The following is a 10,530-nucleotide window of genomic DNA, read 5'->3' on the forward strand; positions in this document are numbered from 1 at the left end:
AAGAAGTGGGAACTGAATGAGAAGAACTTGGATATAATCCACCGTATCTTTGGTTAGATGTTTGGTTTTATAATTTCTGTAAAAAAGGTAAATGAGTGTTTGGTCCCCTCAGAGCCAGAGTATGGCAGCAAACAGATGAAAGACACAGCAATGTCAGGATCTATGTACCTGGAAAACCAAAACACCTTTTTCCTTCACTTTTTTGAAGCAGGAAAAAAAAACTCTACTGCCCTCTTTTCCTGGTTTCTCACGTGCATATCTCTCTCTCTCTCTCTCTCTCTCTCTCTCTTTCTCTCTCTCTCTCTCTCTTTCTCTCTGGTATGGTGATATGGGTTAAAAGCAAGTGAAAAGCTGGGTTTTGGTTCTAAGCACTTACAAGGCTTTTGATTTTTCCTTCTCACAAGAGGAGCTTATAAGACCCGATCATGTTCTTCCCACCCACCACCACAGCCCCAAGTCTGGCATTGGCTTCTCTCGTTTGTTGAAGGAAGAAACAGGTCTTCTAAGTCCTTATCATGGCTCTAGAAGCAATTACATCTCGTTACCTCTCCAACTTCAACACCAACGAACTCTCTTCCTCCTCCTCTTCGTTTGTCGTCGGTCATGAAACCCATGAAACACAAGAAGTAATTGGTTTCTGCTTAAAGGGGAAAGAAGCAGGCAGCTTCCCTGCTTTCCCACATTTTCCATCATACGACTTGCCTTCCTACTCATCTTCTGCTGCTTTGTGCCAATCTTCTTCTGCCTTGGCCTCTTCCTTCGGTCCCATGGATGCCAACGATCAACAAAGGCTGGAGGGCCTGTCTGCAGAGAACCAGAAGAAACGAAGACGGTCCCGGAGCTCAAAGAACAGACAGGATCTGGAGACTCAGAGGATGACGCACATCACCGTGGAGCGCAACCGCAGGAGGCAGATGAATGAACATCTCGCCATGCTACGTTCTCTCATGCCTGAGTCTTACATTCAGAGGGTGAACTCTTTGTGATACCAATGTCAAAATCTTTTTCATGAATAGCTCTCCCGTTGCTTCAATTGCTGCAATTTTCCATTTGCTTCTATCTGTTCTCCATTGGAGCAAATGGGGAGAGTGGTGCCAAGAACTATTTGAGCTTCTTGGAGCTCCCTCTGCTCCCAGAGAACAGCTTAATGCATTGCTGAAAGTTACTCGGGTGCTCCCTTGGTAGTATACTTACCAACCAGTGTCTTTTTGAGACTTGGCAGACAATCTCTTGCTAGACTTTATCATAAATAGGTCGCATTTTCTGAATTTAAATGCAAACCTAATCCACTTTTCTGGAAACACAGTCATGTTCACATTAAGAATAAATAAATCCCATTTTTTTAGTTTTTATTATGAGCATTTTTGCTTTTGCGCTGGCTATTCAATTAGATTACCCTCGTAGACCAGCCTCCAACGTAATCTAGAGAATCAGGAATACAGTAAAATAGTTCAGAATTCAGATTATCCCAAGCCTCTAGATATTATAAGGCTGCCTTGGATGTGACGTACTTGCTCATTCCTGGCAGAGTCAAATGGAAAAAGAAATTTGCCGTTCTTGTATGGGGTTCCTAGTAGCCCTTATTAATGTCTTTTTGTTTTGTTTGAAAGCTGCCCACATTGGATGGCACTAGAACTTGTCATACTTAAACCGTAAGCATGTGGGTAGGTGGCCGGACGCGGCTCAACTGCCTATAATGCCCAGCAAGGCTTGTTGGTCTAAGCGCGTACATCTTTTTACCCTACCAAGTAATTCTTCATGAACTTGGCAGAACCTGTTTATAAGGGAAACTGGGCGCTGCTGGGTACAGTAAAATTCGAGCGGCCTGGACGAAAGGTAAAAACCAGGACACAAGAAAGAAAGAGGAACAATTGCGTACAAAAATTAAGTACATTCTAGAAGATTAAAGAGAGAGTAATTAATTAATACTACTTAACATAGTAGATTGCAATTTTATGAATACAAGTTTTTAGAGTACAATTCTTATGTTTCTTTTTTCTCTTTGGGTTGTTCAGGGAGACCAGGCTTCCATCGTAGGTGGTGCTATTGATTTTGTGAAGGAGTTGGAGCAGTTGGTCCAGTCTCTAGAGGTAGAAAAGAGAGAGAGCGACAAGACGAGGGCCAACCTCTCACAGACGCCCTTCTCCAGATTCTTTACATGCCCACAGTACGCGTTCACCAGCAGGGTGTCTAAAGATCCCTCGCCGGAGAACCCGCGGGCCTTGGCCGACATCGAAGTCACCATGTCTGAGACACATGCCAACCTCAAGGTCCTGTCCCTCAGGAGGCCCAAGCAGCTCCTGCAAATGGTGGCTGGGTTGCAGAGCCTCCATCTCACAGTTCTTCACCTCAATGTTACCACCATGGACCCCTTTGTGCTCTACACCTTTAGTACAAAGGTCTCTCTCTCTCTCTCTCTCTCTCTCTTGTGACGCCTTGTCGCTATATTTTGCTTTGGATGAATTTCTCGGCACACTCTCTCTATGTGATATTAGTGCAACCGGTTGAGTATTTCTCGAGGATGCTATGATGATGATGATGATATTAAAGAGTATTCTTAATCTTAAGATTCCATTATGAAGCCGTGTGTGACTGAAAGAATTGTGTATTGATGGTGGTGAATTGCAGGTTGAAGAAGAATGCAAGCTGAGCAGTGTAGAGGACATCGCTGCAGCTACTTATCAGTTGTTGATAATAATCCACGAAGAGGCGGCCATGTCTGGCTTGGACCCCAAACTGGAAAAATATTCTTGATCTGCCTCCACCCACCCCATTCTAGCTACCCAAAATGATCATATGTCTCTACCCCTGTCTGCTGATTCTGTAATTTTTTTTTTCTTTCGTTCATCAGTATATATATTTATACCATGTGATCTGATGTCTTATAACGCTTCGGTGGGACGTGCCATTTCTATTCTTCATCAATTCGTTTCAAATATTTTAACAAAAAATGCTTGTGACCTGTCGATTCTGTAAACTTTTCGCACCAATTTTATGCTTGTTTTCTCCCCACGACAAACTTCTTTGAGTTACGGTGGCAGTTTAGTTGTCTCGGAAAGCTCGTTCTGGAACTGATTCTAAGTTAGTACCCTTTTTTCATTCTAAAACTGAAGCAGGAACTTGAAATAAAATAAAAAAACAAGGTAAAAAAGATTCCCTGATGTTCAAAGATGGGTTGGTTCCTGGCGGCTTATAAGTTTATCAACTGTCTCTTTCTCTTTACTCAATCAATAATCTTGTTCTTCTTTTCTTTATGACTTGCTTATTCTTGCACAGAGTCGACCTTGCGCGACTGTGACATAGTAGGTCGACTGTATTGATTCGTTCCTAGCAGCTTTAGTGTGTGTTTGTGTGTGTGTGCGTGCACAATTGTGTGTGTAATCAGCATGTTTCTTAAAACAAGAAAGTAATGGCCCTATTAGAACATGTGTTCGAAGAATACAATGTTCTTATCAAATTTCCACTTAAGAGATCCTCAAATAATTAAAAAACATATCTAAACACAAAACCACTTCAGCATTCATTCTCATTGAGTGCATTAACATATTTTAGACTTTCCATCTTATTGGGTTGTCCATAATTAGTTATATTTTGGAATGTAAAAATAGGTTTAGACTTAACAGCTCTTGCTAAATCTGCTAAAACATTACAGTTTTTACCAAAAAAAAAAGTGGAAAAGAATTTCAACAAACTTGCAAACTGAAATGTCTAGACACAATATATTGGGGGACTCAATTTTGCATAAACTGGTCATTGATGGCGGCATTCAACAATGCCATTTAATACACTAAAACTCTTCCCAGTGAACTCCATTTTCTCCTTTATTTAATTGGAGGCTTGATCATAGAGGGAGCAAACAATAATATGAGTCATTATGAGCTTCCAGTCTTAATCTTGTCTCCTGAACGGACCTATACCTCAATAACATCAAGTACTGAAGTTGGGCTATGAACAATCTCTTTCAAAAGTGAGTCCTCATTGAATGACAGAAGGTAAGCACGAGAAGGAGGGACCATCCTCATGGATGACAAGAAATCCTCATGGGTGATAAGAGGAGATCATTTTTTACGCCCCTAGCTAGCAATTACCAGTCAGAGCCACGAAAAAGCTAAGCCCATGTACCTAACTAGGAGGTTGAACTTAAGACTTCAAGTTGAAGTAGGTCAGGAGTTTTATATTATATTATATATATTCAAATCAGTCAGATACTTCTATAGTAACAGAACACATCTTTTGCAACATTTTTTAACGATACAAAATTTAAAAAAAAAAAAATCATTTGGCCATAGAGGTAGGTCAAATACTTCGTTAGTAACAAGATATATCTTTTGCAACAGTTTTTAACTATACAAAGTGAAAAAAAAAAAACATACAGATGGTCATTGTTTATTTTATAGCATTAAAAACCATCGTAAAAGATGTGTCTTATAGCCGTAAAGGCAGCTGGTCATTCAAGTACTTCGTTGCAATTTCTTCCTCATTCCAAACTATCCAATCAATGGTGACTGGCTCTCAAGCCTCGATCGAATGGCCTGATAAGAACTTTTGGAGCAGCTAAACCTGCCTCTTTCAAAAGAAGGGTCAAGGGGCAGCCCATAAACCGTGCGAATGTGCATCAACTAGATTCATGTGCTAATCAATTTACCTTCTCACTGTACTACCCTTTCACTATAGGGCATGACAAATACGAGCACTACCATAAAAAGCTAGAGCTGTTTGTATGTTCACCAGATTTGTTGTCTGTAATAATGGAACTAGCTGTTATTCCAAAGCGATTGCCAAAAGATATATCGGTAAACCTCTCAAGACTTCGCTCATAATCCTGAGCCATATTAGAAATAGGATATAAAGTACACCAAGAGTACTGCCTTTTCTACATGGGGTAAGGGTGGGCATCGGGTCGGCCTGGCTCGGGCCCGGCCCGGTAAAGGCCAGCCCGGGCCCGGCCAGGGTCTCGGTCTAGCTCGGCCCGTTTAAAAATAAAAAACAAATTTTTAATCATAAAATAAAAATTTTAAATATAAAATATATTTATTAATAATAAATATATATTATTAAAAAAAAACTTAAACGGGCCGACCTAATGCCCACCCCTAGTATGGAGCAGAAAGCTAGCATTGGAACCTCGAATAGGCCCACGAATATGAACTCCTTACGAGTTAATTAGGCTAACCGGAAAAGGGCTCCAGCTCCAACTAGTAAGTTCCAGGGATGGTTTCTTCCATGTGAAGGTCTCCAAAATAGAGAACTCCCTCTATTTTGCCCTTGTATTTAATGAGGAAATAGATCAAAGACACTATTTTGCAACTCTATGTCAAGATGAACATTGAAAGATTTTCAAGTAAAGAATTGAAAGATCTTCAAGTAAAGATGAAGTTTTTTAGCTGGTCGGGTTAGACGGCTATAAAAAGACATGTCTTGAATTCAATTTTCGTGAGTGGTATGTCTTTGTCTAAGTGATAGGGCACAATACCTAAGTTGAATAGTCATCACTAATGCTGAAGCAACCCAAGACCTAAACAGTGAAATGTGCAAGCCTGTTATTGTTGTATTGGTGCACGAAATTTTTGTGCGCCAATAAAGTTAGTGACTAAAATACCTTAAATTCACACACACAAAAAAAAAAAGAAAACTTTTGGTAAGGATAAAAATGAAATTAAAAAAATAAAAAGACTAAAAAAGACCCTTCTTTTTTAAAAATTACTAAAACGTCCCCTATGCTATTACGACATATATATGGGTTGCGTGTACACATGCAACTCAGTCCAAAAGGGGTGAGGGTTAAAGCCCTCCGGTGGGTTGTTAACCTCCCACTCACACTCACCCTGAAAGACAAAACGTAGCTAACAAACTGACCTCAATGTTCAGTTTTTGTTGAAAGATCTTAATGCCCTCTTCTCACGCCCATATCAGCACATCATATTGTGTTCTTCCTCAATAATGAACGGTCTGAACAACTTCTACCGTGCTAATTTAGCTACCATCTGTCCCACCAAATGCCGACCACCAATTTTTTACACCTAAGCAGCGTCGTCATCATGGTCGATGAATTGATCTCTCAACGAGTTAGATGAACATCCCTCAGAAAATTGCGAGTTGACTCTGTCCTGATCGAATGCGTAGTGTTAGAGAGCGGGACTAAATACAAACGTAGCATCAGCACCCCTAAGCAACGACCCTTCTGATACAATTCCAAAAATAACTCAAGTACTGAGCTGCAGATCAAAAGCTTTAGGTGAAAGTCTCGACAAATTTGCTTACGCACAGTATGGCTTTTGAAAACCACCTAATATTAATGGAGTTTTTCCGATTGTTGCCTCACAATGATGCCACTTCGCATCACCAAGCGTGCTTCTTCAGCTCGTCACCCTCATTTAGGAATCGGTCGACCAAAATTCTCTGGCTCTCTTCTTTCCATTTGCCGGTTTTTGGAATAGGAAGAATGAAGAACGATCTAGAGACAGAGTCTCAAGGGAACGCCTCACCCGACGAAGCGCAATTCTTGAAAGTTTTGTCCATGCCATGCATCCCTTCCACTGGTAGGTGGCGTTTTGGCCGCCTAATTCCCAACTTGTCCTTTAAAATAAAGTGGAAACTGAAAGAAAGGTGGGGAACTACATATTCCCATATCATAAAAAATCAGAAGAATCAATTGGTTATTTCGTTCTTTAATATATAAGAACCATTAATTATATATGTTATTGTGTTTCTGTACAGGCTTTTCCCTTCACTGAAGAGAAGAATTATTAGCATCAAAGGGATTAACTCCCACAAAGCCCTACCCAGCCCTACGCAGTAGTTGGTATGTCCTAATCTGTTTTATATCCCAAACAAGTCCAGAGGCCTAAAACTATATGTTTGACGTGATTTTTACCTAATCCAAGCACTTGCCTGTCTTTAGTTTTTCTTTGTTTCAGTAAAATTTACGAAAGAAATTAATTAGGCCTTCCTCTTAAGTTAACATTTTTTTTTTACATAATATGAGTTCATTTTTGCTTACTTGGAAACATATTTAAGCATTAAAATAATCAGTCTTAAAAATTTGTTATTAAATGAATTAAAAGATCCTGACTACAGGTTAATTTAGATCAGTTAAAAAAAACATGCAAAACTATGTTAAGCACCCAATATATACCAAAGATAGACCAGTGTTAGGGATAAAGAGAATTTGACAGTGTAAGGCTGTTCAAATTGTAGCTACCAGGATCCAGTTTATCTTTCTCTGTATTTTTTTTTATAGGAGAAATCCTTGCATGTGCAAGTAGTTGACACAGTAAGGGCTCAGGCTCTCTAGAGAAGCGGCAGGCAGAAAATCTTCTCGATTACGATATCTCTTTAGTTGCAATTGTTTATTGTTTTCTAATATATCGATCATAAGCTAACGCCGATCAGGAGAATCTTTTGCATTTCCATAACACAGTTTACAAAAAAATGAACATGTGAAATTCAAATGACTTGAATTCCAGACTCTGTTAGGCCACTTGATGTAGGCTGACAGACCAGCATTTACATCAAGATTGGTGCTGCCCATCTTGGGTTCCGCTTTGCGTGAAATCGTTTGATTTCTTAAGATTATTGTGCCAATAAGCCGTCATCACAAGTGGCGTTACTGTAGTTATCAAAAAATGTTAATCCTTGGGCTTAATGAAGTCACAGAGGAACTTATCATCATTCCCAGATGCTGAAGAACAATTGCCCATTTCAATAAACGTTGGGAATATAGAAAAGCTAGTCTTCTCTGCTGGAAGTCTTTCAGAAAAGGTGATGAAGATTCTCCATCAACGAATAAAGTGAAAAATGCAGTACTTGGCTTTAAACATGCATCCTGTTCTGTACCACATTCATGTAACAAAAGAATATATATATATTTATAGAGAGAGAGAGAGAGCAGGGGAGAGAATTTCTGAACATATCGTAGGGAAGAGATTCTAACCTTGTCTGGTACAAAACAGCCAAGCAGGCGGACTCTTGTATATGAACTTGCAGCTGCAAATTTACCATATTATATTCAACATAAGCATCAAATCCGTATCCTATTTCCTGATCACACCTTCACTGTACTACAAAAAAGAAAAGCCCAACTATTCCACCAATCAGGCCTGTCTTGGATTTGAGCTTACAGTCTGCAGTTTACACCCACTTTCACAAAACTTTATGAAGCACAAAATGATTCCTCAATAAAGATGGAGAAATCAAGAGAGAGACAAATAAATGGATTTTATCTCTGTAACATGAATTTTAATCATACTGCGCCATCACAGTGGAAGAATTGCATTCTTTCCTATGCCATATCTAGAGAACAGGAACTTCCCACCGGATAATGGCCTTTTCATCTTCAATGGCGCTCTTACGGAATAAAAATTCTTGCATCTTGAAACCCTCAACCTGCTCTGCTCCTCAGTTACGGTTTCCGAACATTCAACACCCTCCCCTGTGGGTTCACGTTCAGCATCCTTTTCCATCCGGTTGATCAGTAACATATCAGCAACAGACCTGCAATTCATGCTTGAGGAATCCATCGAAAATGACCGCCTTAGAGCTTGAATCTCTTCCTCACTGATCTCAATCAGCACATCTTCTTCCCTACCCAAGTCGCTTAGAGTTCTTAAAGGAATCTGAGGAACACTACTCATAAATCTTTCTCCATCTTGATCTGACCCACCCGTAATATCTGAGTTCCCCGCACCGGTGGTGCTGCTCCCAGCATCTTGGACCGCTGGAATTTCAACGCGGGCTCCATTCTCTGGAGAGTTTGTTGGTTCTGCCACCGATTCCTCAGGCACCACTATAGCGATTTCCGGCGGCGGCAATGGGGGCGAAATTGGAATGGAGTGGTATACAACGCTTGCTCTACAAAGAGGACAACTGGAGTGTGCTTGCAACCATCGATCAATACAGGAAAGGTGGAAAGCATGACAGCACTTTGGCAGCAATCGGAGGCTTTCACCTTCTTGAAACTCACCCAAACATACAGAGCAATCAGTGCCTTCAATGAGCCCATCACCTTTTTTATACTTGCAAACAGTAATAGATCTTATCACAGATTCATCCAATCCAGAGTTTAGCGCATGCCACGGTTCATATAGAGAAACATGATGAGTTTCGTCAAAACCTGGGTCCCCTTGAGAACGCCTTGTGAATCTATCCCAATTGCCACAGTACTTGGACACTACGGTATAGTAGCTAACAAGAAGGAAAGCACTGGCAAGGATACCTATGATAGCGATCACCAGAGGCGAGAAACTTGAGCCTGAGTCCTGGTCATCGAGACCAAAGGGGGGAGGAGGGGGATATGTCAGATAGCACCACTGAGGGCAATAGATGCTACAGAAGCGCTGCGAGCAATCTGTTGCATTCGATGGTGGCCATATTGGTTGGTACTCTGGAGAGCTCATTGAATCGAAGCAAATGGGATTAGTCAGTCAACCTACAGAAAGGAAGAGTTGTCACCTGATTCGATGCAATTTGCAGGCGGCGCAGAAAGAAAGAAACATGGCAGATTGCAATGACAGGAGGAACAAACAGAAGGGCGACTCCTAGAAGGTGATTCGTCCTGGAATTGTTCTGAAGGGAACCACTGGAATAATAAAAAGTCGAAGGCTTTGCAGGAGAATACTGGGTAGGGGAGCAGGGGAGAGACTGAGAAAGGAGCTAAACTGCTCCGGGTTAGTGCGTGGTGACACATATCATGCCATGGCTTGGCGTCTGAACTGCAGCTTGATGTGATTTCTCTTGAAGTGGGGAATGGGTGGCGATGGTGATATCAGACCAATGAATAGAAAACTATCGGAATTTATGTGCTCTACGTTAGGCGTGGAATTTGGAGTGAAACAAGACTATCTTCTACATCTTTAACTTTAAGGAGATAGCTGTTTGGACGTGCTGTCTAAAGAATAATGGGGAATTTAGGTACAGTGGTGTATGGCCATCTTCTTTGGCTGAACTGGAATCTGGGTCACCTATCTTGGAAATTGGGTGGTTTTGCTTTAGCTTTTCAAATACTTTTTTCCTTCTTTTTAATTTGTGGGCTTGCCCTCTGCACCATAGAACCTGCTAATTTTTGAAGCTGCGGAGTCAGGATTTGAGAGAATCAGCGCAGAGAGAAAGAGAAAGGGTTGACGATACCTGTGGACAATCGATTGTCTTTTCTCAACCAATAAATTATGATATCTTGAGTATTGGAATCTTGTGGACATCGTAGGCTGATTTTCAAAGATTTTAAGAAACATAAGCTTGCAAGCCGGTGATCTAACAGTTAATTCTGTGTCAAAATTTTAACTTGAAGTTCACATGCACATGGTTAAAGGCTCTACAATGCCAGAGAAAATGACAAAAAGCTTTTTTTTTTTTTGAAAAATGCGGGTTGCAGTCAATGATGAGAATGAGAATACGAGAATTCGTTAGAATTACTTTGAGCCATCAATTAAATTGTCGACGTCCAAAGCATGTTACAAAGTAAATCCTCCTGTTTTCGTTTACACTGAGAAAGTATTTTTAATGGGTCAAGCTAATAATCATTCAATTACATTA

At 40.5% G+C, this 10,530-nt stretch overlaps 2 protein-coding genes across 2 annotated transcripts; one reads left to right on the forward strand and one right to left on the reverse strand.

Moving 5' to 3' along the window:
• Positions 1–281: 281 nt before the first annotated feature.
• LOC116253652 (transcription factor bHLH94-like) lies at positions 282–2,925 on the forward strand. The gene is made up of 3 exons (XM_031628584.2): positions 282–971; positions 2,016–2,399; positions 2,629–2,925. Exons 1-3 carry the CDS (start codon positions 516–518, stop codon positions 2,752–2,754), a joined length of 966 nt encoding a protein of 321 aa, XP_031484444.1. The 5' UTR covers positions 282–515; the 3' UTR covers positions 2,755–2,925.
• A 4,990-nt stretch (positions 2,926–7,915) lies between these two features.
• Positions 7,916–9,922, reverse strand: LOC116253651 (RING-H2 finger protein ATL52-like). The gene has a single exon (XM_031628583.2). It carries the CDS (start codon positions 9,393–9,395, stop codon positions 8,256–8,258), a length of 1,140 nt encoding a protein of 379 aa, XP_031484443.1. The 5' UTR covers positions 9,396–9,922; the 3' UTR covers positions 7,916–8,255.
• Positions 9,923–10,530: the final 608 nt, after the last annotated feature.

The sequence above is a fragment of the Nymphaea colorata genome, chromosome 4, assembly GCF_008831285.2.
Source record: "Nymphaea colorata isolate Beijing-Zhang1983 chromosome 4, ASM883128v2, whole genome shotgun sequence".
Classification (NCBI taxonomy): domain Eukaryota; kingdom Viridiplantae; phylum Streptophyta; class Magnoliopsida; order Nymphaeales; family Nymphaeaceae; genus Nymphaea; species Nymphaea colorata.